Genomic DNA, 19,760 nt, shown 5'->3' with positions numbered 1-19,760 from the left:
GCCCTCAATCCCCTCCAGCCTCACCTTTGATCATAACTCCTATCATTCAGTCACATGAAATCTCAACATGTCAAGATCTTACATATCCTTAAGCCTGGAAACACATTCCCTTGGTTTGGAATGCCTCTTTCCTGCCCTTGTCAGTCTGAGGAACTTCAACTCCTCAAGACCCAGCTCAAATGGCAACTCTTCCGTGAAGTCTTCCTTGATTCCCAAAACAGAATTACTCCCTCTTACACGTTCCTTGAATCATTCTTTAAAAAAATTGTCATGTACGTTTGGTTTCATTTATCTATTCAACATTTATTGAATACCTATTATAAATCAATTACTGTGTTAGGACTGGAGAGAGAAATATAGACAGGGAGCTTTTAAGGAGCCCAGTCTGTTGGGGCAGAAAGACACTTAAAACAATCAAAGAACAACAAGTTCAGTGTTACCACAGTGATATAAACAGAGCCTGGGGTAACATAGGAAAGGAGTAAAATTCTTGGGTGTATGGGACCGTCCATCACTAACTTTAAGTGATTAGTTCTCTTAACAATAAAAGTTCTTCCAAATGAAAAATACCTGGAAGTACTGTTAATTATGCACTTGGACTCTAGGGATGAAAGAAGCTAATAAAAAGTTAATTTTCCTAGGGGTAGTCTCACTGGCATAAGAAAAATAAATGTAAGTTCCTTTCCCTATATAGGTTGGCTAAGTTTTTCCAATGTGTCCAAGATCTGTTCTCTAAAAATGGACCTACTAGCACCTGCTAAATACCCACTCTTTCCTCAGCAGGGCACCAGTCCGTGTGGGGCACTGAGGAGTCGTCAAAGGAGTATTTATATGAGCACTGACATAGAATGCACAATCAGACCTCTGTCTGATGGAGTTGCAGCCTCTTGAGAATCTGGAGTAGCAGCCAAGGGGGAAGGGGAGAGGGGGGAGGATGTGAAGGAACAGGAGAGAGAAAATTCCCAATCAGGACTCAGTTCCAATCAAGCTCTCAAAATGCCCTTTCTGCTGAGAATGCCACAGACATTTCTCAGAACTATATTTTACTTTTCTTTAACAGTTTTCTGGTTTCAAGAATAGTGGTCTCCTCGTGGAATTACAAATGTAGGAAAATACAATAAAGACTGAAATGAAGGCAAATCCAAATAACCAAGAGGAAGAAAATTTATATCCATCACCTATAAATCCAACATGTTCAAAATCAGCTCCCTTCCCAATTTTTGGATATAGTACTTTTCTTTTGCTCATCTTCAGGCTCAAAAGCTTGAGGTCATCTTAGAGTCCTCCCTCTCCTCCAAGCCCTATAACTAATTAGCCCTCAAATTCCAGATTCTTCCTTCAGCATCTTTTATTCCATTCATTTATACCACCTACTTATGCTAGTCTCCAGGAGACTATGGTGGTAGAAACAGGCAGGTAGGATGCAGAGATGTGTACAGAAGTAGCTACTAAACAGTCTGCAAATAAGTATGAGTGGTTGAGAAATAAGTACCCCAGAGATTCTGAACTGTGAGATGATGTCTGGCTGGAGTAATCAAGAGACACTTGGGGGCAGGCAGTGAGCACTCAAACTGGGCCTTTAATCCCAGGCCTAACTTTAATTAGATGGAGCCAGTGGAGGGATCTGGGAAGCAAAGCAATCAGGGGAACAGCAAATCAACTGGCTGCCTGGAACTAAAGATCCAGGAGGGGAGTGGTAGCCATTGAATGCCTGGCTGAGCAGCCTTTAACTCTTAGGCTGCCAGGTCATTTCTCTTCCATCATTTGCACCTTTACATCTGACACCTACTCTCATCAGGAACCCAGGTGCAAAACAAAGTTGGTAGCTGCCTTTGTGATCACAGGACGTTCCTTCTGCAGTTACAATTTGTAGGAGAGGCTGAGGCTATGAGTGGCTGAATAGAAAGCTGGTCCCTTCAGCACTAACGAAGCTTGATTTAGGCTGGAGGATTAGAAAGCACATCTTATTCTTTCTGGGGATGCTTTAAAACTGTCAGCCTTCAACAACCCTAACTAAGGCTGTGATCTAAGATTGAGAATACCGATTTAATCCTTCTCAAATTCATCTTCACTATATGACTCCCTTGCTCAAGGATCTACATTGATCCCAATTACCTACAATAGGTCACTTAAATCCCTCTGTTTAGAATCCAAGGTTAGGCATCATCCAACCCCACCAAACCTTTTCAACCTTATCTGTTATTACCCCTCTGTTAGTTATCTGTTATTACCAACCTCCTTTCCTAATCAGGAGAGCTAAATTACAACAGGGCTAGTGTTACAGTCTTAGCTGAGCTAAATTTAAACTAGACAACAGTTTAGGCCACTTTTTTTTCAAAAAATATAAATTCTACAAAAATATTTATAAGAACTTGGCGGTCTTTATTCATGCTGACTTCTCAAGTGTGTTCTGAATTTGAAGAACCCTAAATTACTGTGTTCATAATGTATAACTGTGAAAAAAGTTACAAATAACACTTTTTATAGTAATGTTCTTTATCTTGATAGTGGGTAGGTGTAAGCATTTTTCAAAATCAGTGAATGTATGCTTAAGATTTGTACACTTCATTGAATACAAATTTTACACCAAAATTTGTATTAAACTATAAACAAACCCTAGTCAATGATATACATACCAAAGCAGTTAGAGGGAAGTGTACTGCTATCTGCAATTTAAATGACAGATAGATACATGATAAAGCAAATTATATTAAAATGTTAATGGTAGAATCTAGGTCGTGGGTGTATGTGTGTTTTTCTTATGAAAAAATTACTTAGACTTTGCTGTATGTTTGAAAATTTTCATAATAAAATATGGGGAAAAATGACATTGATAATACACTGTAGTTGTTAATCATAAGCACTGACGACACACTATACTGCACAAAGCTGTAAGAAGTTAACTTAGTGGAAAGGCTACATCAGGCATTTATTTGCTCCTTGATGCTTCCATGTCACCCTGCACATACCTCTTACAGCCCTTTTCATGGTGTACTATCCGTTTGCATGGCAGTCTCTCCCACCATATTATAAGTCCCTGGCAGGCACACATCTAGCGTAATTTGTATTTATATCCCTATTACTTTGCATCGTGTTTCAAGAATAATGTGTTCAATAATGGTGGAAGGATTAAATTAAATTGAAATATTGCTAAGGATCAAAGTATTATACTTCTGGCAGATTCACATTATTCATTTCTCACATATTCTAATAGTGAATATGTTCAATTTTCAAGAGAAATGTATCCTTTACTTCTCCCCAAACACGCAAAATTTCCAAAAATAGAGACAAAAAGCATCTGTGCTGACAAGATTATTTTGTATTCTATTACTTAAACACAAGGTCTGAAGGCCTCCTAACATTCAACAACTTTTTAGATTTTTTTTTCTAAAAGAGTGAAAAGTCTCAGAATTCCAATGAAATCTGTAATTTGTTTTATTCAAATCTTAGATAAGCTGTCAGAACTAAGAGATCCCTAAACTGATCGAAAGCAGGAAAGTGGAGTTCTGGGGAAAAGATAAAAACAAACTCCACGTTAAAAAGTCACAAAGCAAATTAATCAAGAACTTTACCAAGAAACGGAGGGAAAGCCTTAAGGAAGATACGCAGAACTTCTCAAACTCCCCCTAGACTGCTTTCTCTCCTCCTCTCTCCAACTACAGCCAGTCAGATATCCGGCCGCCCGGCCACTCCCAGCATGCCACGCGACTGGAGCTGATGCCGCTGAAGATGCTTCTTGTCACGTCAACTTCCTAGAAATAACGTGCTTTTGCGGCGTGAGCCCGTGATTCTGAACTGCAGGAACTGGGTCCGAGTCCCAGCTCCCCCACTGGCCTGATCTGAGAGTCTCTTGCCCTCGCTGGGCCTGTTTCCTCATCTGTGAAATGGTAATCAATCTCCTAACCCCGGCCGGCGCACAGGATGGCTATAAACCGAGACAAGGGGCGTAAGGGCGCTTTAAGGAAGACTGCAAGCGACTCGCAATTTGTTATGGCTCTTAAGCACGCGGTGCTCACAACCAGCCCCGGACTAATCTCTCAAAGTCACCGCTGTCCCTCACTCCCTTCCCTCCCGGCGCCTGTGCTGAGGCCGCTCCCTCCTGGAGGCCCCAAAGCGGAAGCCGTGCGGCGCCGTCGGCCGTACCTGCAGCCACTTGGTCAGCGGGGCCCTCCTGCTGACCCATGACGAAGTCTTGCACGAGGCCCCACAGGGCGCCCATAGGCGCCACCGCCTCCAGAGCGGCGGCGGCGGCCATGACGCGAACTGGAAACCGTGGGAGGGGAAGTGGGAGGTGGCACGGGACGGGCCTCTCCGCGCACGCGCCTCCTGAGCCAATTGCGTGGCGAAAGGTGAGGGGGCGGGGCTCTCTCTGGATTACGTGCCTGCCGGCTCCAGGCCCGGCAGTTCCAGGGAGGGATGGGACGGTCCCTCCCCAAGGGGCGGGGCCTGGAGTCGGGGCGGTGGCTCAGGAAGGGAGGGCGGCTGATGGGCACGCAGCCGGGGGCCTTTGAGGGCGAATAATTCCCAGCCCAGCTCCCTGGGAGACGGGCGGTGGGGCGGGCACCTGGCTGGGTGGGGCCGAGGGGCGGTACGCACCCTGGGGGAAGCCAATGAGAAAAAAAGGCCGGCCCAAGGGGGCGGTGTCCTCGGTCACATGCGCACCTGGGGGGGCGGTGCCGCCGGCGCGGGCACCGAGAGCGGATGGCAGGGAGCGGGGCCGGGCTGGGGCGGGGTTAGGCAGGTGAGTGACAGGCTCCGGGGGGCCGGCCCCAGCTGGGAGCCCCGAGCGAACCGGGAGTAGCTGCGGCGGTGCCCGCCCCCTCTCTCCGCCCCTCCAGCGGAGCTGGTCTCCGGCCGGGCACCGTCGCGGGCCCCCCTGGCCCGGCCACCTGGGACTGTGCTGGGTAGTCGGCCACCTCCCTCTCTCCCCTCGCCCGCAAAGTTTGTGGCGAAGCCGGTGCAGGGGTAGAGCACGCCCCCGGGGGAGATTGGGGAGCGCCGGATGCCGGGCGGCAGGAGCCGTTGACCCGAGACGCCGCCGTCCGGGGCAGGAGCGCGGAGCAGCCGACCACCCCGCCGCCTCCGGTGCATGGGGCCCGGCTGAGGAGCCAGCATGGGCAACTGCGTGGGGAGACAGCGCCGGGAGAGGCCGACCGCCCCAGGACACCCCCGCAAGCGAGCAGGTAACGACAGGGAAGGGAGCAGGGTCGTCGGCGCCCCGCCAGTTGTCCTCCTTCTTGCCCGAGACTTGGGCTTCCCGAGCGACCTCCCACGGCTCCTGGCGCCTGGGTTTCCCCGATGGCTGCTCCGGAGCCAGACGGGGTCCGCCTGTCCAGCCCCGCGGGCCGGGGGAGCCGAGTTGGGGCAACCGCGAGCGCTGACCCGGCTGCGAGCCCAACTCGCTCCAACTGGGAAGCTCCGGGTGGGGGTGGGGGCGGGGGCAGGAAATGTTTGCAGACCGCAGCTGGGCCGGCGGCGGGGAGGAGAGCCCCGGGCGGGGGCGCCGCTGGCCCGTCAGCGGTGCCGGGGTCGGACGCCCGCCCGTCGGGGCACGGCGCGGGCGGCCAGACGTCCCCAGAACTCGGAGCGAGCGAAACGAGAACAGTCGCTCCTTCCAAAGACTGTGTCATTATCGGGCTGCAGATCGTGTCTGCTGGAATCCGACTTGCAAAAGCAGCGCAGGACTCTGGGAAAGAAATCTTTATTTTTCCCGCAGGGCTTTTTAGAGCCTCCCGGTCGTCTGAGAGTCTAGGAAAGGTGGGGTGCGGGGTGGGAATCGCACTCGGGTTGTTGGGATCCTTCCCAGCCGTGGGAATGGGATCTGCTCCCTGGTGATCCGCGAGGGCCGGCAGCTCCTTCTCACTTTCTGGGTACACTCCTCCTATCCTGGCGCTTCGCCTGGGTAAGAGGTCTGGCGGTCGTTTCCCCGGGTCTTGTACTCACTTCACTTCCTTCTCTGAGGGTGTTGCGAGGGCCTTCTGAGAATGATAAAATCGCAGACTTTAGAGCTGAAAGAGACCTTCGAAACTTGTCTAGAGTCCAGATAGACCTACCTCCTCTTGTCTATGAAAAGCCCAGCTCCAGAGAGGTTGAGCAGCTTGTCCCCAGCCACACAGCTAGTCAGTAGTACAGCTGGGGCTAGAATGCAGTCTCCTGTTCCACTCAATTGCCACATATCCCTTTATGTAAGAGGAGCCACAGGCAGAGTTGTTAATGAAGTAGAAACTCTAGTTGGAGTTTCCTGTCTCCTTTGACACCGAAGGTTTGTGTTGCTTGAGTTCCGGAAACTGGGACGGAAGATGAGGGGAAACATGGGGGAAGCAGGGAAGGATGTCTGTGTGGTGGACAGGATGACTTGTGCAAGAAGCAACATGTGTTTATAGGGAGGACGATGTAAAATTTAGCGTTGAAGTCCTCTTGTCTGAGGGCAACCCTGGCCATTCTTCTGACTGAGGAAAGTTGATTCTCAAATCCAAAGGCTTTCTTTCTTTCATTCATTCACTTATTCAACAAATACTTATTATTTATGTGCTCAGCCCACATAGTTGATTTGTAGCATTTTTTATTGTTGACAACCCTCTCCCATTTGAAACTCCAACACCTCCCCCAACTTTTCCCTCCTTGGCATTGTTTTTTTCTCTGATCACTCCCGCCCGCCATCACCTCCTAGTGTGGGATGCCCATGGTTCAGTCTGACATTCCGTTTGTTTCTCTCATCATGCTCCCTCCCAGAGGAATCTTACTCAGCCCCCCAACTCGTCCATTGGGAAGACCCCTATGCTGTATCTTCAACTATTGTCTCTCCAACCCCAGACTCATATATCTAAATGCCCACTAGACACAGATGTAGTTAACCTTAGGTTCAACAGTTCTAAAACCAGCTCTGCATCTCTCCTCCTCAACTAGCTTCCCTTTACTCTTCCATTCTTCCAGCTGCCTAAATTTATACTTTGAAGAATTCTCTCTGCTGTCTTTGTCTCCATGTCCTGGAGGAGTCATTCTCTGGGCCCTGCTGGTTCTTCCTTCAGCAGGTCTTACAAACCTGCCCTTTGTCACCTCAAGGCCAACTCATCTCCCAGACTGAAGTTAGTTCCCCACCAAAGGCAAATACATCTTCAGTTATTCATCCAGTGCGTGCACATGGTAGTGTCCCAGAAGGCATTTGTTAAATTAACCTGTTCTGAATCCTGTAAGTTCTATGTTCAGAAATCTTTCTGCTCCTCCCACTCCTACAAGAACTTTAACTTTCAAGGCTGTTCAAATCTGGTCCAGTCCTACCTTTTAAGGCGTGATTTCTTTCTCTTCTTTGACATTAATGTCACCTGTGTTTGCTCATGCCCTTTCCCCCTTCTTATCAAGAGCCTTTCTTCTCTTCAAGGTCCACCTCAAATCCCTTATCTTTCTGGAAGCACCTTGCCTGACAAGTCCCCCCCACCCCCCAGCAAACATGATTGCTCTTTCTGAGAACTCCTGCAGTCCCATTATACCACTTACTTAACAATTATCTACTCCACATTATTAGTCATTTCTTTGATGTTACAGTCATATCAGCAACTGCACTGCAAGCCTTGAAGACCTTGTGTGTGTGTGTGTGTGTGTGTGTGTGTTTGTGTGTGTGTGTCTGTCTCTCTGTCTCACTCATTCATATAGTCATACACACACACACACACACTAGGCGCTTATCACAATGACTTGTACAGAGGAAGGACTCAATATTTGTTGATTTTAGAAGGCTTACACGGGAATTCCCTGGCAGTCCAGTGATTAGGACTTGGCTCTTTCCCTGCCATGGCCTGGGTTCAGTCCCTGTTGGGGAACTAAGATTCCACAAGCCATGTGGCGCAGCCAAAAAAAAAAAAAATTAAAAATAAATTAAATAAATAAATAAAATTTTCACCTAAATGTTTTACTGAGGTATATATCTGCATTTTTAAAAAAATCTGTTAGTGTATCTTTATTTCACTTCTGTGGGTCCTACTATGAATAGCTTTATTCATACAGTCCAAAGCCAAGGGGAACTCTGGAGGATGACAAGTTTGGTATAAGGGATGGACTCTCTCTTTTTTTTTCCTTTTAAGTAATTTATTTATATATTTATTTTTGGCTGTGTTGGGTCTTCGTGGCTGCACGCGGGCTTTCTCTGGTTGCATCGAGTGGGGACTACTCTTCGTTGCAGTGCACAGGCTTCTCATTGCGGTGGCTTCTCTTGTTGCGGAGCACAGGCTCTAGGCACACGGGCTTCAGTAGTTGCAGCACACAGGCTCAGTAGTTGTGTCTCATGGGCTCTAGAGCGCAGGCTTAGTATTTGTGGCGCTCGGGCTTAGTTGCTCCACGACATGTGGGATCTTCCTGGACCAGGGCCCGAACCCATGTCCCCTGCATTGGTAGACGGATTCTTAACTACTGCGCCACCAGGGAAGCCCGGGACGGACTCTTTCTTAACTTCACAGCATGCACCTGGCATTCCTGTGACATCTGCAGTTTACCCTTTGACAAGGACATAGTTTCATGTTGTAAGACTAATGCCTAAAACTCCCCCTGCCTCCCACCATAACTCTTATCTTTCCTTCACCACTGCCGTAGTGGGAAGAAACCCTCAACAGAGAGCTAAAACCTGACTTCTAGGTCTAGGCCTGCAGCTGGGTAACCCTGGGCAAGTCATTAACCCTCTCTGGGTCACACTTGCAATATCTCAGAAAGGGAGGGGGCTATACCAGATCATTAGAGCTGTTTTTACCATCTTCACAAAGGCAGCTGTTCTACACTGGAAAGTTAATGAGCTGAAATCTTACGCATTCTTATGTCACTCTTTGGCCTTTGTTCTGTCTTCCTAGTCACTTGATGGGTGAAGCAGAGACACAAGGCCTACCGGTCAGGGAGTCTTCCAAGAGCTAGAAGGATTAGGCGGTACTCTCATCTCATCAAGATTTGTGGTTGTCACTCTTTTTTTTTAACCTATTACTCTTAATACATTCTCAGTAGGTCTGAGTTCTCCCCTTCAGGTGCTGGGTGGTCTTTGCATGCTCCAGAGAATACGTGGGGAATTACTCCTTTGGGGGGCTCCCACCAACCCATGCATATACCCTGGATAGATCTGATATCTCTGCACATGAAGTGGGTGAGGCAGCCCCTCCCAGGCCCATCCCGGGGAGAAATAGAGGTGGTAGAACAGGCAGGTGTCTTGCCCAGTTCCACCCTTTGAGAATGTGGCAGGGCTGAAACCCAGCTATCTGTGATGTGCCAAGCATATCCACTTACGTTCTGGAATCTCAAGCTCGGGGTGGACAGACCCAGGGCCCTGTTTTGGGCTGGCTGGGCTTGGCTCTGTGGTTGCAAGAGAGCCTACTTCTCATTGTGTGGGCTGCTGTGGCTATTCTTGAGGGAGTAATTGGGCAACTTCTCCATTTGCTCAGTAAATATTTACTGAGTGCCAGGCATGTTGCTGGCTGTGAACAGACAGAGGGTCCTTAGCCACATGGAGCTTATAGTTTTGGGGGGCGCAGACAGTAAATATACAAAGTGTGTGTGATCATACATAGAAATCCAGTATGATAATACATACAATTTTGTATTATTACGTATGCTGGTGACTCCCACATGTATAATTTCAGCCCAGTTTCTCCAACTCCAGCCTTGTATATTTTGCTGCCTGCTCAACACACCTAATGTCTAAAAGGCTTCTCAGTTTAACATTTCCAAAACAGAAAGATGGCCCACCCCACCCCCTGTCCTCCCAAAGTCAGCCAATGGTGATTTCATCCTTCCAGTTGCTCAGGCCCCCAAAACTCTAATATCATCCCTGACTCCTCCCTTTTAATCCCACCTCCACTTAATCAATAGATCCTGTTGTCTTTGCCTTACATGTATCCAGAACCTGACTCTCACCATCTTCACCACTTTCACCCTGGTTTAAGCTACCACTGGCCTTTTAACTGACCTTCCTGCTTCCTCCCTTGTCTCCCGACAGACTATTTTCATCACAGCAGCCAGAGAGATGCTGTAAACTGTAAGTCAGACTTTGTTACTCCTTTGCTCCCCGTCTCATTCAGAGTCCTTGTGTTGGCCTACAAGACACGATAGGATTTTCAACACCTTGCCTTTCCTCAGCCATCTCTTGTTCTTCATCCCCTGTTCCACCCCCTAAAATCTGAATGGGTCCCTCTCTCTCCTCCTCCAAGGCTCCTCCCTTCTTGTCAGTCAAGGCCTCCCAGGCCATCTTTTTTTTTTTTTTTTTTTTTTTGCGGTACGCGGGCCTCTCACTGTTGTGGCCTCTCCCGTTGTGGAGCACAGGCTCCGGACGCGCAGGCTCAGCGGCCATGGCTCACGGGCCCAGCCGCTCTGCGGCACGTGGGATCTTCCCGGACCGGGGCACGAACCCGTGTCCCCTGCATCGGCAGGCGGACTCTCAACCACTGCGCCACCAGGCCATCCTTTTTAAAACTGATCCCCTTCCTTCCACTACCTGCTCTCAGCATTATCTACCACCTTTTCCCTATTTTATTTTTCTCCCTGGCACTCACCACCGCCTGACATTGGCTATCTCCCCTACTATGTGTGACCTGAGATTTTTATTTTTTTGTTCCATGGCACCTAGAGCAGCACCTGGCATGTAGTAGGTGCATAATAAATATTTGTGGATGAAGCTAGTGTGTAGAACAGAGTGGGTACAGTCTGTAGAAGAGCAGGAATGAGCAGGCCTGATTGCTGTCTCATCTTAGGTGGGTGGATGTATCCTAATGGACGGATTTAACTGCAACCTCAAAGTGGTGTTCTGTTCCTGGGACTGGCTTCTCTCTCACCCCAGGCCTGGGTAAGGTCTCAAATACCTGGGATGTAATTTCCTGTGGTTTGGGAGCCTCTTGCTAGGAGTTGCTGGGGCTGAACAGGAGGACAGAGTGAAGCCCCTTACTAGGGTCCCAACCAAGCAGTTAGCACTTTCTCGTTATTTTACGTGTGCAACTATGTAAGAGTGGACCCTTCTCCCAGGCACACATGGTATTTGTGGTCATTAACTCAAGAGGTGGGTGTGGGGTGGTCTGATAGAGTGTGAGGCAGGAAGGCGGGTGACGTGGACTCCAGGCCTCTCTACCCATTGAATTGACTTGTTGGGGAATTTTTAGAATCATAGAATTTTAGAGCTGAAAAGGAACTTAAAGATTTCTTTAACCTCTTTTTCTTTTCCAGCTATTAAAAAGAGAATAAAGGTATGTCTACTCCCTGCCAAGTTCACAGAAATATGGTGCAAACTATATAAAAACTGCATAAGCTCCTTTAAGTTTTGAGTATGCTAAGGTCAAGAAATTGTGGTCAAGGTTGAGCATATTCAAAAGGGAGGGGGTGTGGTCTCTTTGCCACTTTCTTGAATGGTGATCTTGGGCAAGTCATTTGTTTGCTCAGTTAATCATCTCTTAAAAAAAAAAAAGATGATATTTCCAGTTTACTTCAGAGAGATGTTGTGGGGATAAAATAAACTAACATTGTTTTTAAAATCACTTTCATGGCTTAATGGTCTGCTCAGATATGAGGTCCCAATCCAGAGTGTGATCTGCCATTGATGGGAAATAAGGCCTTGGTTCTCTGCTCCTTCCTAGTTGTGTGTGCAACTTTAGACAGGCCTCTTGATCTCTTTGAGCCTCAGTTTCCCCATTTGTACAATGGGATGACTGCTGCCCTGCTCACCTCCCAGAGAGATTGTAAGAATCAAGTGCGATCCTGGATGAAAGGAGACTTTGTGAACTTATGAAGTTCCCATTATTCAAAGGTAGAGGATTTTTACACACAAAAACCATAGCCAGTGATTTTCCCCAGATCATTGAAGCTTACTCTTTTTTAAAGAGCAAAACTATAAAAGAAATGTTTAAAAACTATTTTTGGATGGAAATCTTTCTGAAACGGATGATATGCTTCCCAGCAAAGTATACTGAGCATGAATAACCTCCTCTTTGCAACTTGGGGGTGTTGAGTTTGGACCTGTATGTACAAAGCCCTGCTTGGTGGAGATGGGGACCACAAAAGCCTCTTTCTCTCAAAAGCCTTTATCTCTGAAAGAAGGTGAGGGTGAACTTGTGGCAGGTGGAAGGTAAATTGCTGAGGAAGAGCCCATTACACAGTGGCCTGCCTCGAGGTCCCAAGCAGTATTGGTGTGGGTAGGCTCTTGAACCCTGTTCTGGGCTCTGAATGAAAATAGCAGTCCTGCCTGATCAGTTACTGTACTCACGACAGTGTGAGGCCCCCAGGCTTTTCAGAATGTAGGACATTGGGTCCCAAACTAAATGGTTCCCAGCTGCTGTGCTTTTGGGGTTCACGTTTCCACCTATAATTGTTGCTCTGTCTTCTCCCTGGTAGTCAGTGTCACTTTTTTTTTTCTCATTAAAAAACTTGTGGTTAAATATACACAAGATAAAATATACCATCTTAACAACTTTTTTCTTTTTTCTTTTTTTTTTTTTGGCGGTACGTGGGCCTCTCACTGTTGCAGCCTCTCCCGTTGTGGAGCACAGCCTCCGGACACATAGGCTCAGCGGCCATAGCTCACAGGCCCAGCCGCTCCGCGGCATGTGGGATCTTCCCGGACCAGGGCACGAACCCGTGTCCCCTGCATCGGCAGGCGGACTCTCAACCACTGTGCCACCAGGGAAGCCCCATAGCAACTTTTAAGTGTACAGTTCTGTAGCATTAAGTATATTCACATTGTTGTGCAGCCATCACCACCATCCATCTTCACAACTTTTTCATCTTCCCAGCTAAAAATCTGTACCTATTAGACACAGACTCCCCATTCTCCCCTTCCCCAGCCCCTGGCAACCACCGTTCTACTTTCTGTCTCTATGAATTTGACTACTCTGGGTACCACATAGAAGTGGAATCAGGCAATATTAGTCCTTTTGTGCCAGGTTTATTTCACTTAGCATAATATCTTCAAGGTTCATCTGCGTTGTACATGTGTCACTTGCCTTGCTTTTTAGGGGTGAATTCTATTGTATGTCTATACCACATTCTGCTTATCCTTTCGTCTGTTGATGGACACTTGGGTTGCTTCCACCTTTTGGTTATTGTGAATAATGCTCCTATGAACATGGGTGTACAAATATCTGTTTGAATCCCTGCTTTCAGTTCTTTTATGTATATGTCTAGAAGTGGGATTGCTGGATGATATGTTAATTCTGTGTTTAATTTTTTGAGGAGCTGCCATACTGTTTTCCTCAGTGGCTGCACCATTTTACATTCCCACCAGCAATGCACAAGGGTTCCGATTTCTCCACATCCTAACCAATGCTTGTTATTTTCTGTCTTTTTGATAATAGCCATCCCAATGGGTGTGTAGAGGCATCTCATCATAGTGGTCACTTCTTGAGATCCTGACTACCAGGCTCAAATAGCAGCCCCTCCAGTTTCCTGGGGGAACATATGGCTGAGATTGTTAGACTCGTACCTAGAGAGAGAGTAGATGGGCTCAAAGTGAAGCCCGAGGGGCCCTCCAGAGAGGGAAGTACAGGAGTTTGGGCACGTAGATTCTGTGACATCTTTTCTGGTCAGTCAGAATCTGGCTTGCTTCTGGGTTTCTAATAATGTGGTCGATGGCTGGGATGGATGGACAGTGGCTTCCAGTTAAGCAAAGCAGTTCTTTGTTGTTACAATTCATGTGGCTCCCAAAGAACGTTACTGCTGTCTTACTCATATTGAGTGCTCCCTTTTGCACAAGAGATGCAGGACTATGGTTCAGGTGGGAGCACTTCGGATGGGTAAAAGGCAGGGAGTATTATAATGACATGGCCTCCTGGTGAGCTTGTCCACTGCTCCAGGCCATGTGCTTCTCTCTAAGCTGTTGGGGACAAGATCTCCCTGCTTTCTGAGCCCACAGGGAAGGGGGACCAAGCTTAGTGTACCCTCACACCTCTGACCAGCCCCAGGCCCTCAACTTGTGTCCCTTATTGCCCTCGGAAAGGGGAACCTGTCAGGAAAAGGGCTGGCGCAGGGTATGGGGTGGGGGGAGTAGGGGGATGGGAACAGCTCCTCATTTGTACCTGTCTCCTCTGGGAGGCTGCCACCAGAGCCCAAACCTAGGCAGCCAGCCAGTTACCAGGCAGCCTGGATCTTAGAGGCGAGCCTGTGGACTTGGAATTTTGTTCTTTTTAAGGGCTTGTAGAGATGAAATTAGCAACAGCTCACCTTTGCTGGGTGTGTACCATGTGCCAGGAGCCTCCTGTGCAGTATCTTGATTAATCTTCACATCCATCCTATGGGTGGATACTATTATCACCTTTTCACAGCGGAAGAAATGGAGCCTTAGAAAGGTAATGTCTCCTCTCTAAGGCCATGCAGCTTGTAAACAGCAGGGCCTGATCTCAGAGCCTGAGCTTTTGGCCCCTGTATAGTTTACCTTCCCAGGAATGGGAGGAAGAGAGCACAGGGTTTTTTTGTTTTGTCTAAACAAGAGTTTGTTATTGAGTGCCTTAAGGCACCCTGCTCACCTTGTTCAATCATCTCTTTTGATTCTCCTCATTTTGCCTTATGAGAACATTCCTACCCAATTTACATAGGGGAAAGTAAACTGATTTCTGGTGGTCACAGGCTGAGCAGAGGCAGAGCTGGGACTCACTTTAATACTTTGACTCAAATTTCAGTGCTCTGAGCTCATTCCATTGTGCTGCCTCCCCCCATCCCCATGAGAAGAATCGGGAGGTGGCTGTGAAGTCTGCAAAGCTGCAAGGACTGGAGTCACTCCGCTCCCTTCCCATTGCTGTCTCCTCCTCCTCTCATTTCCTCACCCCCAGGCTATATCTCGGGGTCCCATGAGTCCATCATTATGCATCTAGTACTTGGCACTTTGGCACATAGTAGGTGCTCAGTAAATGTGCATTGCATGTTTGAGGGCTGAGTGTGGTGTAAGCAGTAGAATCTCAGCCAGATTGTTCCTCAAGAGGAACACCAGCAGAATGCAAACAGCATTGTTTTCTCCCTCTTCTCCCAGAAGGAACCTCCACTTCCCAATGCCCAGATGCCAGGGACTTGAAGAAAAGAGTGCCTTGGCTCTGCAGACTTTGAATTACCCCCAAATTCCCAAGGGAAAAGAGGCAACAGAGTTACATTAGCAAAGTGCTTGCAGGATCAGGTGTCATTCTTTGTAATTAATAAGACTAATGATCCCTTGCTATGTTCATTTTGCCATTTTCAAAGTGCTTTCTCAAATATTATGTGTCATTTGATCCCCACAACCATCCTGTTAGGTGATCAGGACAGGAATCATTTTTCCTGTTTTACCGATGAGGATACTGAGACTTAGGATGTTAAGAGCTGCCCAAGGTTGTTGACAAGTAAGTTAGGCAGAAGCCATGGGAGGCAATGGCCCCTCTGCTTTCTCATTGTGGTGAGAAAGCCTCAGGTCAGAGCCTCAGTTTCTGCATCTGTGAAATAGGGACAAGAGTAGACCACTTCAGGTATTCAGGGATTAAATGTGATGATTTGTGTGAAGTGATCAGTGCAATGCTCACACAGGGAGATGCTTAGCAAATGATGGCAGTAGGCCATTAATGACAATAACCTAGGCTAAGTTCATTGTTTCTTTGGGGACTTGTATTCTACTGACTCTTGTTCAGCTCAGAGTATTGGGAAGAGCAGAGTGTAGCCTCCCTTGCCTTGACCTGGGAAGTCCGACTCTGGCCACCCTCTGGCCCTTCCCCTGCACTCAGAGTGTATAGCAAGGGCTGACCCTGAATTTCTCTTGATTTGCAAAATCTGAGGTCTTTCAAAGAGGACGTTTATAAGGTAAGAGTTTTTCTTTTGGTAACAGGTAATTATGACAATTATGACAAATATTTTATTCACTTAGTATCCATTTGCATTTTTTTATCCTAGCTCCTCCAGCTCGTTAGCTGTGTAATCTGGGCAAGTTGTTTTGGATTTGGGGGCCTCACCTTCCTCACCTGTAAAATGGAGATAACAGTATCTACTCATAGGGTTGTCTTGAGGATGAAATGAGTTAAAGCACGTAAATGCTTAGACTGGTGCCTGGGGCATATTAAAATATTCAGTAAATAGTAGGTTATTTTTTTTCATTATTATCAGCATGCTTGGCACTGTATTTAAGCCAGCTGTCCCCAGCCTTCTTCTTCCCCCCAAGTTGAGATATATGGCCAATGAAGTTCATATACAAGACCTAGCTTCTGCTCTGTACCCTGGCTATTTACCATTCTTGTAACTCCACTCATTCAGGAAAACAAACGGGAAGCAGGTTGCACAAGAGTGATATTATTGCAGAGATAGCCTTGAATCTAGCTTCATTTTTTTTTTTTTTGCGGTACCCGGGCCTCTCACTGTTGTGGCCTCTCCCGTTGCGGAGCACAGGCTCCGGACGTGCAGGCTCAGCGGCCATGGCTCATGGGCCCAACCGCTCTGCGGCATGTGGGATCCTCCCGGACCGGGGCATGAACCCGTATCCCCTGCATCGGCAGGCGGACTCTCAACCACTGCGCCACCAAGGAAGCCCCTAGCTTCATTTTTTTAAAAATGTGAATCATTCACAAAAACTTGAGAACTTCAACTCTTGTTAGTTACAGATCTCTTGCAATGTCCCGCATATTCTTGCCGATTCCAGCAACAACTAGTAGCTACTTTTCTGGGCTCTCTTGGAACAGATGCAAACACTTCTTGCCTGGTAGGTTCAGGGCTCGGGAGTGCCCTCAGTGTGCTCATCCTCAGCTTGGCAGAACATGTCTGGGTCTGCTGGGGCTTCCTTCCTGGAGCCTGGCACCTCCTCCATGAACTTCCAAGAAAGCAGTGATAAACATCACAGCAGGGCCACTTGTCCACACTTGATACACAGCTCCCTGCAACTGGATTCAAAAACAATTGTTTTATAGTTATTATATACTGCTGTTTATTGAGTACTAACTGTGTGGCAGGCCCTGCGGTAGGTACTTCATACACATCTCCTCTAATCCTCCTGTTAATTCACTGCAAGTGATGTTGTCCTCGTATTAGGGGAGAGGCTCCGTGTATACTAACTATTGCGCCCAGGGTCACATGGTGAGAAATGGAAGATTTCAGATCCCAGGTTACTGTTTTCCATTTTCAGCCCTGCATTCCTTCCATGAAACACCTGCCTCACTGTCAGTTTCAACTGAGGGCTCACCGGGCCCTAAACAGGTATAGCTGGTTTACTGACGTCATTGCCACCCATGACTATCAAATAGTCTGCTTCTGCCAGTTCTTGCACTATGTATCCCGAGTATGTTAGGAAGTGCACTTTGCGACAGCCTTCATGGGTTTGTCCCCCCTTCCACCTCTCCCCACCTACCCCTACTGCAGTGTCTGCTAAACAGACCACACTGTCCTCTGTAACATGGGATATCACACATGGCATTGATTTTTTTCACTTATGCAGTGCGCTCTGTTTCGCCAAAATAGACTGTCACGTGGCCGGAGCATTTCCTTTCACGAACCCTCACAGCAGCTCCAGGAATCATCACCCCTGAAGCAGTCCCGTTTATGTGGTGATTACCACGTGCATTAGGCACCCTACTACATGTTTGACATCACTGCCTTCAGTGTTCACGTCAGCCCCAGGAGGTAGGCATAATTACCTCCACTTTACAGATGAGGAAGCTGAGGCTCAGGGAGGTTAAGACCCTAGTCCACGAAAGTGGGGGAACTGGTGTTTGAATCCTAGTAGTTGTACCCCAGGGGCCTGTATCTTAACCGCTATGGGAAACTGCCCCTAAATATTCACCGTAACTGCCTTGTCCCGGCCGTGGTGTTAGCACAGGGCGCAGCGTGAAGAGTCAGTTCCTTTCCTCAAGGAGCTCACGGTGTGGTGGGCTGAATAATACTGAGCTTCTGTGATCTGTTTTTATTTATTCCATTTCCATGTGGGCACACCCAGGTGTGCAGATTCATGACACACAGCTCCAAGGTTGCAGGGTGAGCTGAGGGGACAGTCCCCGGCGAGCTGGCAGTGCTCTGTACGGCTGTGTTTATGCCCCAGGTTTACTTCTCCGTTTGCTATTTGCCCTTCTTCCCTCTGGGCTCTCACATCAGGTTCATAGAACCCCGAGCTCATCTGGGTCTGGCCCAGTGTGATATTCCTGTTTGTGGCCCAGTGCAGGGCTGGCTGGTGAGGACAAGGGAAGCCTTATTTGACTGGAAACTTGCTGCTATTATGGCTTTTTATAAGACCCCAAATTATTTTTTGAAACATGCTGTATGTGCTGTTATTTGGTTGCGCTCCCTGAGGAGCAGAGTGGGCTAGTCTTTGGAGTCCATAGGCAGAAGGAAAGCTACATTGGACCCTTTAATCTGTAGCTGACCCCGCCTATCTGAAGCTGAGCTTAGCGTTGCCCTGCTTTGATGTATGTCCCATGGAAGATCCAGGGCCTGGATGTCTGGTCCATTTTTGGCATTAAGCACGTTTTTCCGCAGCCCCGGACAGAGATTCTCAGTCTGCTACTGTTGACAGCACCACTCCTTGGGCATTCATCTATGCCAGGGGCCTAGGCCCAGGGGAAATATCCAAGGAGAGACTTCAGCCTGTGGGCCCTGTTCTGCATGTGTCTGGCTCACCACCCGATGCTGGTTTGGATATGGATTGATGGGGACCCCTTTTGTAGGCTGGGCCTGGGGCCTCAGTTTTTAGAGGTGAAGTGATCCAAAAGCTGTGGGGCTGCTCAGAATCCACCCTTACCTTTTAGAAGAGAATTGGCATTAATAAGGAATTCGGCTGGAAGAACTGGTTCAGAAATGTCAAGCCCCTGGTCTGTGGTCTGTCCTGTGCAGTCAGAAGGGGAGCTGGTACCTGACCCAGGGAATTGACTCCATTTCCTGTGTCTTTTCTGTACATCCTGCCTCATTCCTGTGTATGCATATTATACATGTATGTCTCATCATCCATGATGGCTTACAGTCTATCTGGGGGAAGGAGCAAAGACAAATAGAGGTGTGATACAATTTCAGGCAAGATAATGTGTAGACAAGTGCTGAATCATGCGGTGTAGACAGGTAAAGACAAAGGCAACGTGTAGACACTTGAGAAAGAGTCGAGGTTGGATAGGGCAGATATTAAGGGTAAGTGAGGAGAGTTTACAGCAGGGTTAGTGATTTGAGTAAGGGGTGCAGGTTGGAGAGAAGCAAGTAATACGATTTTCTTTATTGTAAAAGCAGTCTGTGTTTATGTAAAAAATGTGAGCAATACCAGAAAGCCCAAAGAAGAAAACCTCCTTCATCTTCCCACCACTCAGAGTCTCCATTCCCGTTTGGCGTTTGTTCTTCTAGCCTTTCTTTCTTTTTTATTTTTTAGGCAGTAGAATCAAATTGGCGGTGTACACCAAGGTTAAGGGAAGGTCTCGAATAGCAAATGGGGAGCGTAGGTCAGAGCAAGCCTCTGCTGGTTCCTTACACATGGAGTGCAATGAATGAAGTGCTTCAGGAAGAGGCACCCAACATCTGTGAGCAGATGGGATCGGAGCCTGTGAGGAAGCAGGGCCTCCTCCACCCAGAGCTGGGACTCAGATTTCGTCGCCCACTGCAGAAGAGTCTCAGGTTTACTCCTCACTGCTGCTTCCCAGGGGGTCAAGGGAAAGAATTTGTCCTGAGTCGTCTCAAAAGCTCGCTCCCCCCGACACACCCCCATCCCACAGACTCCTCTCTTTCTTACTTACCATCCGGTTTCTCGAGCAGAGTTCTCCTCCCCTGGAGTTGGGGCCACACAGCCGATTTTTGCCACACCACAAAGCTGTGCTGCTACCTGAGGTCATTTCAGGGGAGAA

General features: G+C 47.9%; 2 protein-coding genes and 1 long non-coding RNA gene across 5 annotated transcripts in view; 1 reads left to right on the top strand and 2 right to left on the bottom strand.

Annotated features, from left to right (window-relative positions):
- The window catches only part of MMS19 (MMS19 homolog, cytosolic iron-sulfur assembly component), a 32,350-nt gene extending 28,051 nt beyond the window's left edge, over nucleotides 1–4,299 (bottom strand). The window contains exon 1 of the mRNA XM_067709800.1: nucleotides 4,144–4,299. Coding sequence (XP_067565901.1) covers nucleotides 4,144–4,255 — 112 coding nt within the window. The 5' untranslated portion in view covers nucleotides 4,256–4,299. The remainder of the gene's footprint in view (nucleotides 1–4,143) is intronic.
- UBTD1 (ubiquitin domain containing 1) overlaps nucleotides 3,713–19,760 on the top strand; it is a 53,151-nt gene continuing 37,103 nt past the window's right edge. The window contains exons 1-2 of one of the 3 annotated variants that reach the window (XM_067709814.1): nucleotides 5,044–5,183; nucleotides 9,968–10,006. Coding sequence is in view for 1 of the 3 variants with exons in the window: in XM_067709813.1 (XP_067565914.1) it covers nucleotides 5,114–5,183 (70 nt within the window). In the remaining 2 variants the exon portion in view is untranslated. Of the gene's footprint in view, nucleotides 3,888–4,963; nucleotides 5,184–9,967; nucleotides 10,007–19,760 lie in introns of those variants that run through there. The other 2 variants (XM_067709818.1, XM_067709813.1) reach the window with 2 other exon arrangements.
- LOC137208425 (uncharacterized) lies at nucleotides 5,686–6,308 on the bottom strand. Its single transcript, XR_010935627.1, has 2 exons — nucleotides 6,054–6,308; nucleotides 5,686–5,978 (listed from the first exon to the last, which is right to left on the bottom strand). It is a non-coding gene; the product is annotated as an uncharacterized lncRNA (long non-coding RNA).

This window comes from Pseudorca crassidens, chromosome 16, assembly GCF_039906515.1.
Source record: "Pseudorca crassidens isolate mPseCra1 chromosome 16, mPseCra1.hap1, whole genome shotgun sequence".
Lineage (NCBI taxonomy): Eukaryota > Metazoa > Chordata > Mammalia > Artiodactyla > Delphinidae > Pseudorca > Pseudorca crassidens.
This window is presented reverse-complemented; position numbering and strand designations above follow the sequence as displayed.